Below are 22,721 nucleotides of genomic sequence, written 5' to 3' on the forward strand. Positions count from 1 at the left end.
TTTTCATCTCAAGTTACTTCCATCAGATTAAGTCCCCTTCATTCTAGGGAAATCAAATTTAATTTCTGGTCCAGGTTGAGATAGTTGAGCTGAATTATGTACAGAAATAAAGCGGTGCTACATCATCGGTGGGGAACAAGAAGAACGAGTTTAAACATATATATGATACAGAATAGATAAGATAAAAATGAAAACACTTCTCCCTTGGATCATAGAGCCTCCAGGTTTGCAAGTTTTAGCTTCTTTTCAACAGCCAAGTGATCTTCCACTGCAATGCAAGTACAGCGCAGAATATTGGCAAGAAAAATAGCCATTTCAGCTTCACTTCCATGAATATGGTCATGGCGTGCGAGGCCGACACTATGAGTCAGCTGTTCTGCCCAAGTGTAGATGCGAGCGGTCAACAACCATAACTTATCAGCAACAGAGTTCCGGAGGTCATCCCAAATGCTGCTAGAGAGAAACGAAGGAAGGGTGACAGGCAAGTCACTCAGTACATTTGTTGGGTTAACAATGAGAAGTGGCATATAGATGCAGCAGCTACCACATAGCAGGCCAACGAAATGGAGTACCTGAAAAATCAGAACAAGGTAATGTTTGAGGAAAAGCATCCAGTAAAGTAAGAATGTTCATGTCTCATTGTGTGCAAATGTTTTCATTGAAAACAAGTTAGTGTTTGCAGAAAAGCATCCACTGCATTTTTTTACCGTGGAGGGATGGGCTGTAACACAGCCAATATCTAATGCATCCAGAAGCCACTGCTTTTTCATACGACTATCAGCATAATATAGAGCACCAGCAACTTCAACAAGGACATTCCACCAGACACCTGAAACAGACCTCGTTATTTATCAGAAATGACAGGTGAAAGAACACGAGAGGGGAGGGGATGCTAAGGCTATGGTGAAACATACCCCTCTGCTATGGTGAAACATACCCCTCTGTCTCAAAATAAGTTCACTTTTATACATATGTCCAGATTCACATACAAAACTGAACTCCTTTTAGGACGGAGGGTGTAATTATTATGGCAAGTGTTCGCTTATATCAGGCTCTTGCAATTTGCAAATGATGCTATTTTTTCAAGATGTTATTTTCTCTTACAAGAATATCGTGGTATACATATTTTTACAATGATGTTTATCAATAATAAGTTGTATTTCAACATCTAGTTTTGAGGCAATATGCATATTAAGTTGATGGCTTGATACGATGACTTAATACCATGAATGGCAACATTTCAAAATCATGACAATAATATACGTAGTACCTATTACTATGATTTTGGCACTAAGGCATTAGCCTTGGCAAAATATCCATTTCCTAGTCAAATTTGGATTTTATTTTAATTTAACTATTGAACCACATATTAAAGAGAATAGGTTTTTGCCTACTAAAAAAGGATAATATGCAAAATAAACATATGTATTTTTTTCTAAAAGAAACTAGGAATTTTTCAAGCTAATTATATTTTTTAAAATACCATACATGGAATCACAACAGCTTAAACTAACCTATCTTATAAGCATGAGGCCAAATCGTCTTCCCATGTTACAGTAAAATTATTAAGTTCTATTCTAACTTAAGTGGTGTTCAAAGTACAAACAATAAAGTTTTGCAAATGAAATTGCGACAAAGACAATTCTGATGAAGACGATAACTTATATGATTTCCTTGCAATAAAATTATATGTTTAGTTAATATATATGTGGTTTCCATTAATTAGCTAACCAAACAAAGAACAATTCTTCTGCCTTGTTGTCTTCTTGGCACCCTACTATGTCCCTATGTCCAAATCCCGAAAAGGCACTCTATAGAAGATGGGGACTACTCCTAAACATACAAGCTGTGAGTTTAGTATAATGAATCAAAGCTAAGATGCAAGTACCATCAAGCCTTGTACTCAGTATTGTAGTCTTTATGTTCCCCAGCTCATCTACAGAACCACAACCGCTAGAACACATTCTTGCCCTGATGATTATCTTTTTGGCCACATCAATATGCTCTAGCTCATTGAAGGATGACGAAATTTCGACCTGAAAGAAAGGTGGCCACAGCATGTGAGATATAAATTGCATGAGATATACACGACACGATAAAACAAATAACCCATGAAGAATTATTTAGACAGACAGACTTCTGCACCTGCAGCATATCACCCAGCAAACCTTTCTGTGCAACTGTAAGGCATTTGATAGCAGCAGACCACTCCTCTATGAATTCAGGCTGACCATCTTTATGGAGACTCAGGAGAGGTGACAAGCTTTGAATGCACTTCTTAATACATGAGAAACCACTAGACTCTTCAGATACATCCTCCACTAGACACTCGCAAATGCCCTTCCAGAATGATGTTCTTAACATGCTTCTCTGCTCAGATGAGTAATCCAAGTACGAAGATGTGGGGGAATACAAGTACTCAATTAAATCCTCAGACAATTTGTCTAATCTTGAGAGAGAGAAGAGTTTCATTAGGGTTGATAAATATTGGAGCAAAATGGACTGCAAATTTATTTCTAATCTCCTGAATCTGGATAAGTCTGTCAGATCATCAATAAAGTGCAGAAGAGGACTGATATGACTTGCATGAGCTAGAGAAATATATAGGCATTCTTCCCTCAATAATTTAGGATCACGATGATTCGTCAACATATCAGGAATGTGTGCCTCAACATTCATGCACCGCCGCACAATAACCCCCCAGTCTATAGATGGCAATCTAGGAGCTTTGGAAAGGCATCTCAAAACAGTTGCGACTGTACTTGTTGACACCATACTATCAGGCTGTAGACAGTAAAGAAAGAATCAATAGAAAAGAATATGATAACAAGAAGTGTTTTTTTCTAACTGAAGAACCTTCTAAGTAGTAGGATGACTCTCATAATCTGAAATTTTGCTTCCTTAGGAACATATATATACATTCACCATGACTCAATGGTCTGTGGAGTTTCTAGCTTAAAATATCAAACAGCATTCTGAACGCACTATTAGTTTTTTTTTTCATCTTCACAATAAGATATGCGTATGCATTGTGAGGAATCACAATGTGCCTCAAGATTGGTGAAAAATCTGATGTTTTGTAAAGCTTGAGATCAGTACATTAATAGGGACACTGCATCAAATAAAAAAGCACACAACAGTAAAACATATCACACTTTTCACCCACTGCAGCAGTACATATATGCAAACCACAGCCAACTAAAGTGCTGGAGAGGATAAAGGAGAAGTAGATTGTTAAAGTGCTGGTGAAGCAGGATGTTTATCTATTTTAGCAAGTGATGGCAAACATTTGAAGGCCACCATCTTGTTTTCTTCAACGTATATTTTAGCACGTAAAATCGCATGCCTTGGATTATGTGTACATATGAAAACATGAAAAAAAATTCCTAAAAAAATGTATAGCATAAATGTTTAAACAAACAAGAAAACCTGAAATTCAGACCAAACCTTTTCGAAGTTAAGATCCCTCAACCACTGACTTAAGTTCCACACTAAGCTTTCATCAGAAAAACTTGTCGATTGATTGGAATCACTAGAATTTCTTTGAGAACAATCATCATCAAAAATAATCTGATTCTTTGATAGCCACCTGCTTCTAAGAAATGAAATAGCCCATGCAGCATAATCTTTTATGTGGTCATCCTCAGCATCCTTGGCAAGAAGAAATATCTCCTGAATCATTGACGTTGAAAGAGTCTCACCAACAGAACTTGTGAGTACAGGACCTCTCACCAAAGATGACTCCTGTCACAGAATAGATTATTTATTTATTCTAATGGTTAAAGAAAAGTATTTGCTAGTTATGTTTGTGAAAAATTGTTAGGGTGCATAAACAAGGGTAAGGACCTTTTCGTGCTTAATTTGTGAATTTGTCGGCTGCCGACAGATCCCAGTGAGGTCTCCAGCACCAGCACCAAAAGCGTTGACAGTACCAAGCATGCCTCCTAAATGGACAAGAGGAGGATATGGATGGGTATATATGTGTTTAAGAGTGTCAAGAAGATCTTTGACATCAGTAAATTTCATAGCATGCACCCCATCATTCAATATAGAAGACAGGAAAGATCCAGCACCAATACAGATCGCCATCAGCAAATTCTGAAAGATAGTCCCAGATTTCTTAAGGCTCAGGAGATTAGTAGCTAAAGAAGTGTAGCGATTGAACAAAGCATCCAAGTCATCATTCAGCAATTCCACCTTCTGGCAAAAAGCTAAAACAGATGGAAGGGCAAGGCAAGAGCCCATACATAGCGATGCCGAATCTTCTTCATCAAATAACAAAGAGCTAGAATCCACATCTGGTATCCATGATATCAATATATTCTTGACTTCAATAATAGCTTCATAAGCTCCAAGCCTATATAGTGAAACAACAGAGTTTCCCAGGCCAAGAACAAGTCCTGCAACAGCCCAAGGATCATCTTCTAAGCTAACATATTTTTCTTCCATTCCTTCCAAGGATTTTATTCCACAAATACTTAGCTTCTTGAGGGAATAGCATGAAAATGGACATAGCTGAACTAATGAAGTCGTCAAAGTGTGAAGAATTTCTTCAACTGATGCACGCTCAGTAAGTTGTGTAGTCGCTTCTAATTCTGAATCAGCTGCATTATCTGCTCTGGCTAAAAGAGCTTGGCAACAATAACCCAATCCGAGTCCACAAGCTCCTTTTACAAGGTAGCTTTCAGTTTTTGAGATTACCTGAATGCAAAAAAAATGGCATTATATGAGAAACTATTCATGCATAATTGAAAGGTATCCTTGTTATATCCGATGATGTGAAAAATGATCTGCCAGCAACTGTAGCAAGTGGCATCATGAACGTCTTGAATTCAAAGGATTGGTCCAGTTGTACCCATCTTATCATAAATATTTGTTACTGCAGCATGAAGCAACACATCACAAGCTTATAAAAGTCCAGTGATGCCTGGGCAAGTTCCGTATACAACAGAAATTTTGGCTAGTAAAAAGGAGTCTAGCACTACAACGTAGTTGGTAATTTGATACTCAACCGTCCCAAAATATAAGCATATTTAGCTATGAATCTGCACACCTGTGTGTCTAGATTCATAGCTAAAAATTGCTATATTTTGGGACGGAGGTAGTATCTCTAAGGCCTCTATGCGTCTGTTCTTTAATATTTGAGATTCTTGGTTTTTCATGGTCATAAAGATGCAACTCTAAATTATAACTTTATATATTATATTATCACAATAATCTTAATGAAAGATCTACTGATATATTTTTCATGTAGCCAATGTAGATGGTTTTTTTTATCATACTTTTGAAATTGTTGGTGGCACAGATTCTGGGCCATCAAGTAAGAAAGAAAGGAGGTAGTATTAATATCTTATTGTATGGTAATTGTGTCTAGTTCAAATACCCACAGTTTTTTTGTTTGTTTACTAGGTACTGGCTTCATATAATTCTGAAAACACAAGTTTTCTTGAAGCTTCTTGCTCATATTTCTCATCAAAGGGTGCTATTCTATAATGTTTCTTTAGCAGATCCCCTGCTAGCTACAAACAGTGAGTGATATCTATGTGCTATCTTCTGATTTTTTTTTTAAAAAAAAAGCTTATATCTAGAGCTACGCTACCTAAATAGTGCGCTCAACCTAGTCCAGATATTGAAGGAGAGAGGAAGGTCTTATACCTCAAGGAGTCCATTGATAACCTGAAGCTTGCTCCTTTTGTCAGTGGGATGAAAACAATTCGATATTAGTCCCAGAGAAAGAGCCGTGGACCACTGTTGATGTTCATGCTCATATTGGAATAGCCATCTCAAAAGAAAATCTGATGCAGAAGAGATTACTAGATGGGCTGTTGGAGGAACAACCTAGCAAACAATTGGTGAGCAATTACATTTCAGTAGTGAGTTAAAAAAAATTCCACATTAGGAAACGAAGAAATTAAAGTGAAAATTCCCGTCCAGCTCCAACACACGAGAACCAAAATTCAATCAGAATGAAAGTCGCTATGAGTACCAGTGGTTAGCACACCACAGAACGCCAGAAACATGTGGTTTCTGTGAAGACCACAGACGTTTTCCATTTCTTTGATAAAAAGGTAAGATATCGATGAAGTTATTATAGATAAAAAAGTATAAAGAAAATCCCACATCTGTTGATATAAAAATTAGACATCACAGGTCAAAATCCTGGATCCTGGATAGCACACTATATTTGACTTATCAGGTCCCACAACCACAAGTACATAATTTCAACTGCATACATATAGTTCAAGGAGATAATTGACAGAGCTGATTACAGTAAAATCGAGATAATTGACAGAGCTGATTACAGTAAAATCATGAAAGATATAGCATATTGTCCTCATTCATAAAATGCAAACATAAACACCTTACCAAGCACAATGCTCCAATAGCAAGAGCAATGCTAACAACAACACTAGGAGTGGATACAGGAACACACTTGCACAGAATCTGCAAAGACAATTAGGTAATCTTAAGACAAATTCATGACAATTATGAACAAGGTAAGAAAGCTAGCTTTACTCATGAAGGAACAAGGAGCACATAGATGCGATAGCAAGAAGAGAACATATCACCCTAAAAGGACCAAATATCATGCACAATCAGATATTCTGCCTATGCCAGAGAATTTTAATATAGAAATCTCAAGCACAAGTTTTTACTTGTCATTTACAACATCAAACATTCCCCAATATGCCTCTGATCATTACCTTTTCTAATCACGTGTTCAGAAAAAGAAGTAAAAATATCATGATATGAAAGTATCTTTTTTATAATAAATGTACTAATATCAAATGAAATGTTAATGCTCTTTTCCGCATTCTAGTACCCAATTTTTTTGAATCTTGACTATATAAAACAATATCTATTTCAGAACATGATTATTTCAAGTTAGCACCTTGTCATCAAAATAACAGAATACACAAATAGGCATCATTTGCATCAGAAATTGCATGCTCACAGCAAGGGCGCTGCTATGGAACCATATGGAACTCCCATAGCAGCATTGTGCTGAAGCTTCGCACAAATGATTTCTCAAACATAGACATATATGATGTGAAGAAACAAGGTAAAGATATATTTACACCTTAAATATATCATCAGCTGCTTTTGAAGCCTTGTTCAACTTTGAGGATTCTTTAGTGTCTAGACAAGCAATAACAGCTTGCATCCAATTTGAAACAAATGATTTCCATGAATGCAGTGCAAGAAGAGCTACCACCATATTTCTTGATATATACATAGATTCAGCCATCTCCACTAATGCTTGTTCATATGCAGCATGTACTCTAGGCAAATCCTGTAATTGATAGAATATATGCCATGAATTCAGTATAGCATAAAGGATTAAACTTTGGTGTGCATAGATATTAAAAAGAAACAACTTCATTGACTACTACCTTAGATTTCCCTTCATGAAGGATGTCCTTCGGGGTAAAATTGAGAGTTAGAAGAGCTGCACCAGGAAACCGATGATGCGCTGACTTTCCTACAATTTGAGACTGAAGTGAATTAAAGCCTGACGCGGCCGTATTAAACATGCAACAGGACAGAGTGCCTATTTCTTAAACATAGAACAGACAGGCTAAGTATCTTCAGAAACATAATACTAGTATACATAATATCAAGTGTGCACTTTTCATTTCTATAACAGTAATTCATTTGAATCTGACAAGCCATACCTTTAAACACCGCCTGAGGGAAAGCATCCAGTAGCTTCTCAAATTTATGCACTGTGGTTATTTTATCCGTAGTCAATCGACGACGGTTACTGCACATTAGGGAAAGCCTCAGTTAAGGACATCTATAAGCCTCTTACTCCCTCTGTCCCATTTTAAGTGCAGCCATAAGTTTCCGTGTCCAATGTTTGACCATCCGTCTTATTTGAAAGATTTATGAAACAATTTTAAAAATTAAGTCACACATAAAGTACTATTCATGTTTTATCATCTAATAACAACAAAAATACTAATCGTAAAAAAATTTCAAATAAGACGGACGGTCAAACGTTAGGCACTGAAACCCATAACTGCGCTTAATATGGGACAGAGGGAGTAGTTCAGAAAAGATACTGAAAATACTAACATGTGCTCAAAATTGATAATCTCGGCCTGGAAGTTATCCATTGCTTTCAGAACTTCCAGATTTCGTTCAGTGGTAAAGCATTCATAATTTATCCGCCAGAAATCAGGAATAGCATCTTTAATAAGCGAGATCTGGAAATACCAGTCATTAAGTGCACACACATGAAATATATTTCCAACCAGTAAGCAGCTAATGTGATAATAGCATGACAAAGGTAACCTTATAGTGGGACAAGGACTGAAAAGCAGTTCCTCTTGCTTTAACCCAGAGAGGGTCAACATTTTTCTCCCTGTAAGTTCCAATGCTCCACAATATTTGTATCAAGTGTTTTGATGTTCCAGGATATGCTTCAGAATCCATTGCTCCCCATCTCAATAGAATGCATAAGCTGAAAAGGCAAGAAAAAGTGGAATAAGAAATAGATTTTCTACAAGCACATGATCATTGGTGGGCACTGCCCACAGATAAAACTAGCTAGCTCTCGGCAGTCTTACCCATGGGAAACAGTAGGATCTATCGAAAAATCAAGCAGCTGCTTTGATATAACTTTCCAGGCAGTATAGAAATCTGGCAAAGAGATTAGCAGCTCACCTCAGAAGTGAAATTTGGAGAGCAAAAGTTCTTACGTTCTTTATACAGCACACGGCTCTTAGACGACATGACTTCTTATAGGTTATAACAATTAAATAATATACTATCTATAGGGAACATTCCTCATGAACTAACAATCCAATGAACTGATGGAAAGTAAAAGGTGAACTTACCAACTACATCTTCTTCGCAGAGATAGGAGAGGCTCTCCAGGCCAAGAGCTTGAACAACAGAATCACGACTCTCAATACAAGCCTATAAGGGAAATGTTAGAAAGAAAACCAAATCAAGAGTACATGATCAGGAATGTAGAAAAAATACACACCGAGACAGATAGTATGAGATCAACGCCTCTATCTGGGTTCTGCTTGCACACATCACGTACTGATGCAGCTATACTTGTGAAAACTTCTCTATCATCAACAGAATTGGAAAAATTTTCAGGATCCAGAGTTCCCTGTTTTAGAAATAAGTTAGTATCAATATTGTAACAACAAAAGGAAATCGAAAACTGACAAAATCCAACTAATCATACTAATCATGTACATATCTCATGAGCTCTCATGAAAAGTTTTATCTAAAATCTGATAATAACTATTTGCTACAAGCTTGAAATTTAGTTAAATGCGAGCTTAATACCAAAGAGATTTATAACAAACACTGGACCTTCTTGTCCCAAGAAAAGAATGGGAAACGGCATCTACCACTTTACATAACATTTACTCCCATGCTCCTCAAGTAAGAAATGTTACAGGTAAGTGCTAAGAATATGAAACGCAAGCCCGAGGTCCAAAACCTCTTTGGCTTGGAAACATGGTACACATAACTATATAGAGAATATAAGAGGAGACGCACTGGGAAAGGGAGGAGAAAGAGAGGTGGAAGATGGGATCAGCTTTTTCCTTATTCCTTTTTATGACGACATATACCCTGATGAAAAGAAATAATCCAAAGTTCCAATCCATAACTCCTTCCTGACTATAAGATTAAGCAAATGGCTAACTGACTTAAGTAACAAGGTGATCCAGCTAACAAGGGATAGGCAGAGTTGTTGCTCCCAATGGACCTCATGACAGCGTGGGCGCCAACTATCTCATCAGCCCAGTATGGCAATAATATTGTAGTTGTAGTATTGATTTTTTTTTTTAAAAGACACTATGGAGACATACTAATTGACATATGACTTGTCTTCTCATCAATCTAAGTTGGATCATGTTTGAAACCAAGGAACATATGGGCGTAAATTTGTCCCTCTAGGCAATCATAACTGACTCACAAACTAATGGCTTATATCAGAATTCGTAATATGAACACTCAAAAGTATAAAGTACTTGTACACATTGCATGGAAGGTTGAAAGCTCATCAAAACGTTCAATTCAAAGTATAGTCTTACTTGCAAGTTTTGGAATGCCCAATCAGTGACAGTCCACATCTTGCAAAGCAATCGAACAGCTATAGGATACAGAACCCTGCAGGTTAGCCAACAGAACATCATATAGTATAACAAGTTACAAGTCAACAACAAGAAGAGAATATCACATAACGTGATAAGGAAACAAGAAAAATGAACTGGAAAATTATGTCCAGATGCAGAAGGAATCAGGAGAATACTTACGATTTTACGTCCTTTTTAAGCATTGATGATATCAATTGCAGTGAGAGTGGAAGCACAAAACCATGTACAGCGAGTGATGGCAATGACTCTAGCAAACTAAGCTGTGAATTGTAACAGAAAAAGAAACACTTCAAATGTACTGCTCAGACATTGATGTTTGAGATATCTCTCTACTTGCGTTAAGCTAATTAAGGTGAAGGTGATAATAATCATCATGTTTCCCGTATTCACAGAAATAAAGTCATTATCCTTTTGCAAATCAATGTTCAGATTTAATGGTCTACAACTGTGGCTTTTCATCTTGCAATTTGCAAGACATGTTAATTTGGACAGTAAAAGATCTATTTGAAATTAGTGTACTTTAGGATTTTGTATTTGATTTTTAGTCATGTATGATCCATTTTAAATTATTATTTCATGGCTTTATCACTGAACATCACAAAGGGTGTACACTGTACAGCAGAAACTAATGTACTCACCAAAATATTTGCATCGCAGTTATTGTTGCTGTACAGGACCTTGGTATAGAAGAGGATAAGTACCAACAACGGCATACCCAGTTTTGGGTCTGTTGCACCAAGAAGAGCCAAGGACTGAGCAGCAGAAGTACCAATTTTTGGGTGCATTACCAAAACAGATACTGCAGAGCTTAGCAGAGATGATATTGCTACTGCAAGAAATTAGATGATGTAACAAGTTAGAATCAGTTTGGAGAATTATGTAAAGCAAGATACAAAGCTGAATATCAAAAGGACAGGTACAATAATCAACCTGATTGTATCTTTTTCGAAGACAGGCTGTCCAGTGAAAGCTTTTCCTTGCGAAGGGCTGACAGGTACTCGTTTATTTGATGTGTCCAATAGTTTGGTTCGGTCGAATTTCCAGCAGACTCAGCTAACCCCCTGCTAGTTATATATTTTGTAAAAATGAAACCCGATGAAGATGACTGCAGTTATAAGATACAAAAAGGCATATTCAGTTAATAGTGCAAATTTACCATTCACTAAGTAATTGTTTCTTTTTTTTCATATCTATCTGGCAAAGTTGAGCCTCCTATTAAAATTTTCTAGTGATATAGAACATGTTTTCACCTATCCATTTTGGTTAACTTTTGAAAACCATGCACCTAATTATTTTTTCATGAAATTCACAAGTTCAGAGCATCTGCACAGGCTATGTACCCATGGTTGTAAAACTAATAATGTTACAGAACCATTATATATTCAGATTTGGAAGTATTGCAGATTAGGCATACGATGTATCCATATATATATAAAATAACATGCCACATCAGCATCAGCAATTGTCGAAGGTTAAAAGTGATGGAGTCCCACCATCCTATATTTCAGCAAAGGAAAGCCTGAAGAATCTATGCCAAGTCTCAGATACTGGAAAGTTTATAATGTTTAGATATTATATATGCTGACCTAGCTCCCTATACACGAGTCAGTTGTCATGGAATTGCGAATAGCTTGTGCAGGAAGAAATTTAGAATTTAATATGGATAAGGGTTTTCTTTAAGAAGGAATGATGCTAGTTTTGTTTTTCATCTCTACCCAATGCACAAAAGGAGGGAAGGGAGTACAGGCACAGCATCAGGACAATATAGCGAACAGGTAGGTGGGACAAAAGTTCACCTGAGACCATAGATGATGTACAAGTTTAGGAACAATAGATGTAGGTTTGCTTATGTGATGAACCATTGAGCTGTCCTGTTGTTCAGATGAACAAGATGCCAGCAAATCTAAAACAAGCACGTGAAATCTTGATAGAACATGAGATGCCACTGATTTGACAGATTTAGATGGAGATATAACAAGGTTGATAACGGGCAGAACACAAACAATCTCCTCGCTGAAGTGATGTACTGCTTCATTTGTTCTGAGTGCTGAAACATAAACATGAAACAATATGAGTGTTCCTCAAAACATCAGATTGTATTGAATCTTATGTTAAGTTAGCAAAAAAAAGGTTGGTTGATTGTGCACCTAAAGAAAAAGAGATGCAAATAAATAATACAGTGACTACTCCTATCAAACCAGTGCAGCTAAAAATTACTCCCTCCGTTTCATAATGTAAGACTTTCTAGCATTGCCCATATTCATATAGACATATTCATATAGATGTAATCTATATGAATATGGGCAATGCTAGAAAGTCTTACATTATGAAACGGAGGAAGTATCAACTTGAACCACTGCTATACACAATAATATCTATTTAGGTCAATGCAAGTACTTTTTATAGTTGTAACAGGCGAGGAGGAGGAGGGGTGGTTGTCGTCGTCTCTTTGTGTGTGTGTGTGTTGTATCAATGCTCACTAGAAGAAGAGAGGTAATAAAAATTTAAAATGTACCATTTTCATGTCTCCACTCAATCAAAAAGGCCAGTAGTTTCAATCCAGACAGTTGCTCATGTTCAAACTCCAGCCCACTGAGAATGAAAGCAAGGGAGCTGAGAACAACAGAAATCTCTGGAAGATAGCATAAACCAAGGTCCTTTTGAGCCAAAAACAAATGTTTTGATAATCCAAGTACAACAGAAGTATTTCTCATAAATTGGTGATGAAGTGAGCATTGTGATAGAAGCATTTCTATCAACTCCACACTATTTGCTTGGGCATCATAAGTTGCCTGTTAAGTGTTAAAAGAAGCAAGTTATAGCATATCTATGACTCATACTACAATAGCATTTGAAATCAAGTAAATATAACAAAGTAAGCATCCAATGCGACCAGATCCTTCTAGCCGTATTGCCAATATAGAACAAGTACAATCTCCAGTATAAAAAATAGTGATCAGTATATAGGCAGTATAACATCCACAAACAAAACCTGGCAAAATGGGTGGGTACATAAGGCAACTACATAATCCCCAATAACTTATGTTTTTGGAGGGTGATAAATTTTGCAAGGTAAGAATTACTGAGTAAAAAATCATGTCCAAAAAATTAGTTCCTAATCTATTACATAACTCCTAAATCCTAGCAGATGAAAGCTCTATTAAGAGCACAGATATAATGTTTGTTGCTAATTCAGGAAACACGGACAAGTACATGGATTAATCGATACTCTAATTCATAATGAAATAACCAATGTGAGTAAATCTTAGAATATCAATAAACCAGGAAGAATTCCGTTCGAGAAATCAAGCAAATGGGATAAACCAGGAAGAATTCCGTTCGAGAAATCAAGCAAATGGGAGAGAGAGGTACCATTTGAGCATGAGCAAACTTCCTCAATAATACCACATAAGCATCCACCAAGCACTCCACGGAGCTAAGCCAGAGCCGCACTTCCTGAAGAAAAGTAAGCACAAATAAGCTCAAACTCTGTTGATCCCTTTGACAACAAAGTGAAGTAATACTCTAACAAACACACACAAATTCAATTTAGGCACTACAGGATGCAGCAACATTCCTACAATATGATCTATCTACTAATCTCATATTAAACAATACTAAAACATCCAGGAGTTCAGGACTGTTTAAGCATAAGCACTGAGACATCAGACAAGGACAACATACCTCGCCATCCCCACGGCCAAAATGCAGCAAGCACTCCGCAAGCAATTTCAGCACCGGGACTGCAGAATCCGGTCTTGCCGCTGCAACAGCCGCTGCAGCCAGTGCGCCAATCAAATCCTTCACGAACGCAGTGTCCCCCTTCCTCACCGCAGCAAACATAACGAATGGCCTCAAAAACCCTACAACCCCGTGTACCCCCTCGGCGACCAACCTGGCCGCCTGCCGCTGCAGCTCCGCGCGCGCGCCATCGGCCCCCGAGGCGAGCGCCTGGACGAACGGGTGATCGTGGGGCAGGAAGCGCGACGCGGCGGAGCCGGAGCGAAGCGCGCAGGAGACGAGCGCGGCGACGGCCTTGACGAAGCAGGAGGCGAGGCGCGGGGACGGGGAGGCGGAGAGGGGCGCGATGAGGAGCGGGAGGGCGAGCTCCGGGGAGAGGAGGTCGGCGCGGGATGCGGCGAGTCGGGCGACGGACGCCGCGGCGTGCGCCGCGACGGCCGGGTGCGGCGACGCGAGGAGCGAGGAGAGCGCGTCGTGCGCCGCGGAGGGGAGTGGCGGGGGCACGGAGGTGAGGAGGTGGCGGAAGAGGGCCGCGACGGCGTGCCGCTGCAGGGTGGGGTCGGGGACGCGGGTGCGGTCGACGAGTCGCCCCAACGCCACCGCCCCCGCCCCCGCCCCCGCCGCGGCGGCGGAGGAGGAGGAGGCCATGGCGATGCGGTGGCCGGAGGCGGAGGCGGAGGCGTCTCTAGTCTACTCTCTGTCTCTCTCTCTCGCGGACACTGGGCTGCGGGGAGAAGAAGAGAACGTGGCCGGAATTGGTTTCTGTAGCGTTCAATTCCGCGTGGCCTTTTAGGGCCCACTTCTAAGTCTCGCAAGCAACTAAGCCCACTAGGGCCCAACTCAGGTGGGCCTCTCTTCGGATGCATCAGAGAGCGGAATAAGATCACTTTGACTCCCTCAACTGACCGCCGAATCTAAATAGTATCCCTCAACCGCAATCCCAGAAATCTTGACCCCCGAACTTACAAAACTGGTGCAATTTGACTCCATCGGTGGTTTTGGAGGGTGATTTCGCTGACGTAGCGCACACGTGGCAGTGTTGACCTAGTCTTTGTACCACGTGGCATTGACGTGGCGCTGATGTGGAATTAACATAAAAAAATATATGCGGGCCCATTTGTCATTCACAAAAAAAAATCGTGGGACCTATTGGTCCCACATATCATCCTCCCTTATCCCTTCTTCCTCCTCCCTCTCCTCCCTTCTCTATATGTCCCTCTTTCTCTTCATGCGAGAGCGGCGTCCGGAACGGCGGCGGTGACAGCGGGCGATGGACGGAGCGGCGACGGCGTATAGTGGGGGTCAAACCACCCCACAAGCTTTGGCGAGATTCGGAACACGGCGGAGGAGTTTGCCATCGCCGAGATGCTGCAGCCGCCGCCGTCGGTGTGCACGAGGAGCGTCACCTCCGTCGCGCTCCCGACGCATGGAGATGGCGGCGGCTGCTGCCGCGTGCCGCTCTTCCCATTCGACGCGTACTGGGTCGCGCTGCTGCTCGTCCGCCACCACCACCGTTCGAAGACGTCGTCCACGCACTCAGGGACTCCCTCGAGGCGTTGCTCCCGGCGTTCTACCGCTTCGCCGGTGTGCTGGTCTACTCGCCGGAGGAGGAGGAGGGGTCGCTGTCCATTGTCGTGGAGGCCGGCGGCGGCGTGGCATTCGTGGAGGCCGAGGCGTTCGTGGCATCGGTGGTGCGCTCGCCGCGGGGGATGATGGCGGCGGGGCTAGGGCCGCGCTTTGCCATGCAGCAGCAGCCGACGGTCTTCGCGTCGCCTTCGCCGCCGCCGCCGCAGTAGCAAGGATTTGGCTTCAGCGGGTCCGGAACTGGAGCGGTGCTAGTGCCACGGGAGATGGGGATGGTGGCGCCCCGGTGAGAACGTTGCCGCCCCGGCGGCCACTGAGCCTCCTGCTCCTACCGCTAACTTCCCGAGTCTCTACGAGGCCGCCGCGGGCGCGGCCGGCGGCAAGTCCAAGAGGAAAAAGGGGCGGTCTCACGGCGAACGTGGTCGGGGAGGGGGCCCGTGTCGAAGGAGGAGGAGGAGCTCCAGTCGCTGCTCCGCATCATGGCCAGGTTGACGCCGGAGCGCTCGGCTAGTCCGCCGCCGCGCGTTGGGGCGCGCAAGCTATTGCTCCCTTTCCACCACGGCCACCGCCCACCTTGCTGTCGACGCCGCGGCCGCCGCCACCTCACTGCCCACGACACAGAGTGGGGACGAGGAGCGGCGGCTGGGAGCGTGCTCCCATCTCCCCCGGCGCATTTCATCGCACGTCGCCCGAGGTCCACCGCCCATTTCAAGGAGGAGCTGCTCCCGCGCTTGTTGCCCGAGGTCCACCGCCCACCGCAGCCACCACTCCGACACCCACTCGCCGATGCCGCCACCGAGCCCCTGCCGCCAGCTCATGTCAAGGGGAGAGAGAGAGAGAGAAAGAAGAGAGAGAGGAGGAAGAAGGGTAGTGAGAGAGAAGAGGACATGTGGGACCCACATATCAGTGGGTCCCACAATTTTTTTTGTGTGAATGATAAATGGGCCCACATATATTTTTTTATTTTAGTGCCACATAAGCGCCACGTCAATGCCACGTGGAACAAAGACCAGGTCAACACTGCCATGTGTGCGCCACGTCAGCGAAACCACTATCCAAAACCACCAAGGGAGTTAAATTGCACCGGTTTTGCAAGTTCGAGGGGTCAAGATTTCTGGTATTGCAGTTGAGGGATATGATTTAGATTCGGTGGTCAGTTGAGGGAGTAAAGTGATCTTATTCCTCAGAGAGCCTAGGGTTGCCGCAGGCTCTGGGCCAAATCTCTTGAGGTGGCCTCTAGCAAAACTGGGCTTTATTTTCTCTTCGAGTTCGAGTCACTCATCTTCTTTTTTTCCATTTTCCTTCATGTGCTACTGAAAGATATCGAAGACTGGACGTGAACTTACGTGATTGATGTAAATAGGTATAGCAACTTACAAATTATTTATTTCGGTAAAAATTAATTGGTTAGTCCGCACGAACCCATGACAAAATAATCCACATAAGCAAAATTGGTCTGACATGGCCTACCCTGATGATGTGGCAGTTTTTATCTTACGAACCATGTTTCGAGAATCTTATCTGGCAGTTTTATCGTAATGACCATGTTTGAATATCTTATTTGGAATCTAAAAAAAGACAAATCAGTTGTACAAAAGTTCATTTTTCATGTTCAGGACAAAGGAGATTCATTTTATGTCTTGGAAAAAACAATGTCCAATGTTCATTTTATGATCAGCACTAAGACAATTTTTTTGTCATACCTTAGTACAAGTAACTCAACTCCTGAAATAGTTCATTTTAATTTTCATGTTCAAATACTCCATTTTCATCAAAAGTTTATTTTCAAGGTTGGGCTTTTTGATCGTTTTGCATTTTTGTCATATATAAAACTTAAAAATACACATTTTGCCAGGCTAAAATTTGTTGTGTAATAATATTACATATCAGTGCACTCATGTTAGATCAATTTTGCTTGTGTTCATCATTTTGACCCGAGTTCACATGGACTCGACAAGTTGTATATGAATTAGTGATTTGCAAATTGTTATATTTATTTACACCCATCAACGCAATTTATTTCCATCTAACAAAGAAAACAACTACTCCCTCCGTCCCAAAAAAAAGACAAACCCTGCGTTTTCGTATCCAACGTTTGACTGTTTTTTCGTCTTATATGAAATTTTTTTATAATTAGTATTTTCATTGTTGTTAGATGATAAAACATGATTAATACTTTATGCGTGACTTGTCTTTTTATTCATATTTTTTTCAAATAAGACGGACGGTCAAACGTTGGACATTGGACATGGAAACTCAGGGTTTGTCTTTTTTTGGGACAGAGGAAGTACTTGTTGAAACATTAGATCTTCCAAAAAAGGAAGAAGAAGAACATTTATTTATTTATGTTCCGTATGTGAAATCACGCAGGCACTGATCTGCATTGCAGGCCATTCTTAACCATAAAACACAACATCGAGAAACAAATATTTAAGAGAAAAAGAAAAGCTAGAGAAAAGCAAGCTCCTCTTCTTCTACCTACTACTACTACTGAGAACCTATTTGGCAGGACTTCAACTTATAAATTTAACTTCAAGAGTTGGTTCTGAAGTGTAGCTGTAAAGTAGTCTAAATCCAACTCTACATCTCTAGATCATTCTGTAATAGCACTTCAATCAACCTCACTCCCATTTCGAGTAAAGCTGAAACCGTTTGGTTATGCTCAGAAGCTCTACCAAACATGCTCTCCAAATACTGATACAGATACACAGTTAACGGTTCTACTCATGCTCTCATGAGTCATGGGCATGCTTTGCTTTGCTAGCGCACGGACGAACACGCTGCAGCGTCCTCTCTCTCTCCGCCGTCTTCTTTCACTTGAGCGACGAGAGGCGGTTGATGAAGATGTCGAACGCGTCGTCCCTGTCGAGCATGCTCACCCGCACGTACCTCGCATCCGCCCCGAACTGCGCCCCGCTCCTCGTCAGGATCTTGTGCCCACGGAGAAACCCCGCACAATCCTCCACATCCTCCCTATCGCACCGCAGCCACGCGAACGCTGCAAACCACATCCACACCGGCACACCGCCATTGATACGATGAGCAAAGCCAATGACATCGTGGTAACATCCACAAAAATAATAACTATTTTCAGTTTAATTTATTTTTTTATATGGTAAAAGTTAAATTTAATCTTACATGTTTATAGAGTGATATATTTCATATTAATTTATATTGTCATTGTTTTAAAAAAATTTTAATAACTATTTAGATGTCAGGTAAACAACAGAGGATGTCCTCTCGAGGAATGAAAATCTTATCCATCAAATCATACCAGGGTTGGTCGCGGCGGTCTCCTTGGTGAAGTTGCAGAAGCCGGAGGTCTCCTCGGGGAGGCTGAAGATGCCGGAGGCGGCGGCAGCAGCGCGGAGCATGCTCCACCGCTCCACCATCTTGCGTCGACCAAAGTCGAACAGGCGAAGAGGAGTGGTCATCGTCTCTTTCGTCTGCTCCGGCCGCCGCTCGTAGCCGTCGGAGACGGCGGCGAGCACCTTGGCCGCCCGCATCTGCGAGTCCTTGGACACCCCGATCGTGTTCAGCTCCACAAACTTCGTCATCTTCCTCGCGATCGCCCGGTCCTTCACCAACGCCCACCTTCACACACACACAAAAACATTCAACTCAGTTTACACTACTCAAAACGACCGTGTTTCATGCACCAACCAGTTCGACCGAAAAGCTCTATCTACATACCCGATCCTGGTCCCGGCATGGCCGGTGCTCTTGGAGACGGTGAAGAGCATGATGTCATGGGAAGCACGCTTGGTGATGGGGGTGTACTGAGGCCAGTAGTAGGCCAGGTCATGGACCGTCCTGCCATTGCCGGTCTTTGGATCAAGAACAGCTTCACGGATGGCGCCGTCAGGATTGTTCGGGGAGCAGACCAGCTCAATGTAGGAGTCGCCTTTGAAGGCGTCGGCGTCGCCGGCCCACCGGAAGAGCCCCGACCGGAGGAAGTCCGTCACGGCGGGGTATGACTGCATCCAAGATCAGATCGGATCAGGTCAGTGAAACTGAAACTGAACTTAATCACTGTCAGAGAGTGAAATTCTTCAGAAAATCGAAAGAAGAAAGTCAGAGTGTGCTCTGTTTTTTTTTTCTTTTCTACCAATCATTGGTACAGTTAAAAAAATATATTTGGAACTATAATGCAAAAGGGAATAATAAACTAAGAAGTTAGCACACCGACCTCCCATGAGGGCCATAACTGAACACACATGATCTATCACTAGATATGTCGCGGGGCACATGACAATGGAATCATGAGTTCATGACACGCTACTTCTATGTTTTCTCAGGTTAATCAACTACAGATCGATCAACCAAACCACAAACAATATAAACTAAAACAAGATTTGAACAAACAGAAATCGCATAAGGCGGCGTGCCGGCCGGCCATGTGTGACCTTATGATCAGATATTCTCATCAGTGATCAGCACATCTGCACATGCAGAGCTTCAGTATATTTTTTATGGTACTAAATAAGCAGAAGTAAGATTCAGACTTGGTTAAGCCTAATTAACAAGCCCTTTGTTAAAGAAACATGTCGGCTACCCTACAAATCGCAGCAAACCATCTATGATCAAAGCTTCCGACCCTACAAAGAAACATGATTTGATTCGATCCCCCAAGCTTGATACTATGAGATTATTCAGAGATGTTTACTAGTAGCATTTAGCGACACATCATATGCTTCATCAATCATCACCAACCATCATATGATAAAGATGGAGAGAGAGAGAGAGGTGACCAATGCAAAGAATTAGGGGGAATTAGGGGGCAGCATCAATGTGCTGCCCCACTCTCTTAATTTCAGCTCTATCTCATCATTTTAGTGGGGAATGATATGATTGTGACATTAGGCAAATCCGCTTTTGCTATATATCCTTGTCGCCAAAAACATTTTTCTTTTTCATGCAGTTTGATGCAAAAATTTTGATACACTCGACAACGATGCATCTCATCTGTCACCTCTGTTTGTTGCTGTCTGGTTGAATTAGGCTGCGTTCGAGCGCAGGAGAAAGAGAGAAAGATTGTTCTGTTTTCCGCGCGCATGCTTCCCCCCGAACTACTAAACGGTGTGTTTTTTAAAAAAAAATCTATAGGAAAGTTGCTTTAAAAAATCATATTAATCCATTGTTGTAGTTTAAAATAATTAATACTTAATTAATCATGTGCTAATGGCTCACCTCGTTTTGCATATCTTCCCAATCTCCTCAATCCCCTCCTTCTCAAACACACCCTTAGTATAGTATACTCCCTCCGTCCCAAAACATATAAACCTAATAATGGATCAGACATTTTATAGTACTACGAGTCTAGTCATACTCCTAAAGATTTGTTCTAATCAAATAAAAAGTATCTTAAAGTACTGGTAACTCATGTTACTAAATCGTTTCTGATTGGTAGATCTAACTGGGCAGGATGGACATTATTAGATCCAACGATAAAAAACGATTTTATATTGTTAGGTATCGGTACTTTAAAATACTAAGCAATATGTCTATTTTCTGTTAGATTCGTAGGTAATAATACCGATACTGAGTTTTATATTTTTGGACGGAGGGAGTAATACTTTATGCGCTTAATTACCGAGTAGTAGGGCGCAGTGGAGACGACGCTGATGGGCTCGCCGGCGGCAGCGGCGGCGGCGTCGGGGGCGAGGGCGTAGAGCGCGGCCATGAAGAGCTGGGTGGAGCCGGTGCCGACGAGGACGTGGTAGCCGTCGACGGCGGCGTTGCCGACGACGCGGTGGAGGCGGCGCACCTGGCGGTCGAGCTCCGGCTCGAGGAACCAGCACACGTTGGTCACGTCGGAGAAGTAGCTCATCGTCTGCCACCCCGGGATGACGACCTCCGCCGCGTCGCCGGTCTCCCTCCAGAACTCCTCGAACATGGTCGGGTCGCCGCTGCGCAGCACCCAAGAATGTCAGAACTCCATTTTCTATCTATATTTGATATTCAATCGAGTTTAGAGAAGAAATTTGAACAAGGTGCATGCATCGAATCAATCGCGCGTAAATCTGGAGAAAATCCGCCATAGATCGGCGTTCGTTGGTTCATTCCTCCTTGACAATGACATGCTTTATTGGGACGAACACCTCGCGCGCGCCCACACATCCACCCATGGCAACTTGCAGATTTTTTTTCTTTGCTTCTCCTTTTCTTTTCTTTTTCTAGTTGATTGATGCCTTGATGGGTAGAACAGCTAAGAAAGGAATAAAAGAGGAGGGAAAGGAGGAGGAGGAACTCACTGGTCAAGGTTGATAACGGAATCCGTCGTCACCGCCGGCTTGCCGGTCGACGGCGCCATCGACGACGCCGTCCTGGCTCGCCGGTGGACGGCGGCGTCGCTGCTGCGAGTGGCGAGTCCGGCGTCGTGGTGGTGGTGGTGGGGAGGAGGAGAGGTGGCGTAGTGGTGGAGGAGGAGTGCGAGGGTGGCGACGTTCAATGCGACGGAGGCGAACACCGCGACGCGCCACAGCGGCATGGCGCCGGCTCGCCGCCGCGGCAGCTTCCACGGCGCGGCCGAGTGGCTGCTCCTCGGCTTCGCTTCCCGGTGCGCCGCGACGAGGCGCGACGACGGCGCCATGCCGCCGCCACCGCCGCCGCCGCCGTTGCTCGCTTGGAACCTCCCTTCCACCGCCCTCGTGCCCACGCGCAATGCCGCCATGGCGGCGACGCCGTGCACCAAGCTTGATTCTTCTTCTTCTTCTTCTTTTTCTGCTGAAAAAGGAAAAATCAGTCATCCTGGATTACAATAAAGAAAACGAGATTGCTTGGAACAGCAAGTGATTTCTTTCAAGCTCACAGAAACCAACCAATATCTCTTCAACCCCGGATCGATCAGCTGACAAGAGCTCGTGTGTTAAGCTTTGTGTTAGCTGAAATGCGACCAAAATCTGTCTTCAAGCTCGAGTCAGCTCAGAAGCTAAGCTGGGGCGCTAATTTTAAGCTGACGATAGCTGCTGGGAGCTCAAGCTGACGAGTGATGAAAGCTCGAAGCTAGTCGTAGTTCGAGAGAATTAAAGGAGGGGGTAATGGTCTAGTACAGCGGTACTACAGGCTTCACAGGCACATTTATACTACTCGTACCAGGAGTCCAGGACCACTCCTGAGTCCTGAGACTATGCCCATTGTTTGTTTTATTCAGTTTGCAAACGAAAAATAATCGGTGAATAAAACTTTTATATACGTGTTCTTAGCGAGTATAGGCTGAAAAATAAACTACGATAAAAAAACCCAAAATCAACTCCAAATGTAAGGTCG

At 42.3% G+C, this 22,721-nt stretch overlaps 2 protein-coding genes across 3 annotated transcripts; both read right to left on the reverse strand.

The window, feature by feature from the left end:
* LOC127770820 (protein RST1) lies at positions 1 to 14,580 on the reverse strand. The gene is made up of 24 exons (XM_052296610.1): positions 13,812 to 14,580; positions 13,500 to 13,583; positions 12,643 to 12,919; positions 11,924 to 12,174; positions 11,058 to 11,232; positions 10,766 to 10,956; positions 10,287 to 10,387; positions 10,065 to 10,140; positions 8,996 to 9,127; positions 8,844 to 8,925; positions 8,574 to 8,646; positions 8,299 to 8,467; positions 8,080 to 8,210; positions 7,677 to 7,765; positions 7,395 to 7,483; positions 7,082 to 7,294; positions 6,367 to 6,444; positions 5,656 to 5,838; positions 3,847 to 4,701; positions 3,448 to 3,744; positions 2,146 to 2,784; positions 1,889 to 2,036; positions 708 to 829; positions 1 to 572 (listed from the first exon to the last, which is right to left on the reverse strand). The coding sequence occupies exons 1-24, from the start codon at positions 14,514 to 14,516 to the stop codon at positions 210 to 212; spliced, it is 5,523 nt and encodes a 1,840-aa protein (XP_052152570.1). The 5' UTR covers positions 14,517 to 14,580; the 3' UTR covers positions 1 to 209.
* Positions 14,581 to 17,772: 3,192 nt separating this feature from the next.
* Positions 17,773 to 22,515, reverse strand: LOC127773340 (tryptophan aminotransferase-related protein 2). 2 transcript variants are annotated; one of them, XM_052299410.1, is made up of 6 exons: positions 22,274 to 22,515; positions 21,707 to 22,175; positions 21,046 to 21,361; positions 19,146 to 19,429; positions 18,727 to 19,046; positions 17,773 to 18,450 (listed from the first exon to the last, which is right to left on the reverse strand). In XM_052299410.1, exons 2-6 carry the CDS (start codon positions 22,123 to 22,125, stop codon positions 18,266 to 18,268), a joined length of 1,524 nt encoding a protein of 507 aa, XP_052155370.1. In that variant the 5' UTR covers positions 22,126 to 22,175; positions 22,274 to 22,515; the 3' UTR covers positions 17,773 to 18,265. The 2 variants fall into 2 exon arrangements, with proteins under 2 accessions (XP_052155370.1, XP_052155365.1); XM_052299405.1 differs by having other exon boundaries at positions 21,707 to 22,178.
* Between the last annotated feature and the right edge of the window lie 206 nt (positions 22,516 to 22,721).

The sequence above is a fragment of the Oryza glaberrima genome, chromosome 1 (assembly GCF_000147395.1).
Source record: "Oryza glaberrima chromosome 1, OglaRS2, whole genome shotgun sequence".
NCBI lineage: Eukaryota > Viridiplantae > Streptophyta > Magnoliopsida > Poales > Poaceae > Oryza > Oryza glaberrima.

Coding starts and splice junctions, on each gene's coding strand:
- LOC127770820 (XM_052296610.1), bottom strand. CDS start 14,516: ATGGCCTCCTCCTCCTCCGCCGCCGCGGCGGGGGCGGGGGCGGGGGCG. Junction 8,647..8,843: donor CTGCGAAGAAGATGTAGTTG/GTAAGTTCACCT, acceptor TCTCTTTGCCAG/ATTTCTATACTGCCTGGAAA. Junction 830..1,888: donor ACTGAGTACAAGGCTTGATG/GTACTTGCATCT, acceptor GGTCTGTTTCAG/GTGTCTGGTGGAATGTCCTT.
- LOC127773340 (XM_052299410.1), bottom strand. CDS start 22,125: ATGGCGGCATTGCGCGTGGGCACGAGGGCGGTGGAAGGGAGGTTCCAA. Junction 21,362..21,706: donor TCCGTTATCAACCTTGACCA/GTGAGTTCCTCC, acceptor GGTGCTGCGCAG/CGGCGACCCGACCATGTTCG. Junction 18,451..18,726: donor GACCGCCGCGACCAACCCTG/GTATGATTTGAT, acceptor TGTGGTTTGCAG/CGTTCGCGTGGCTGCGGTGC.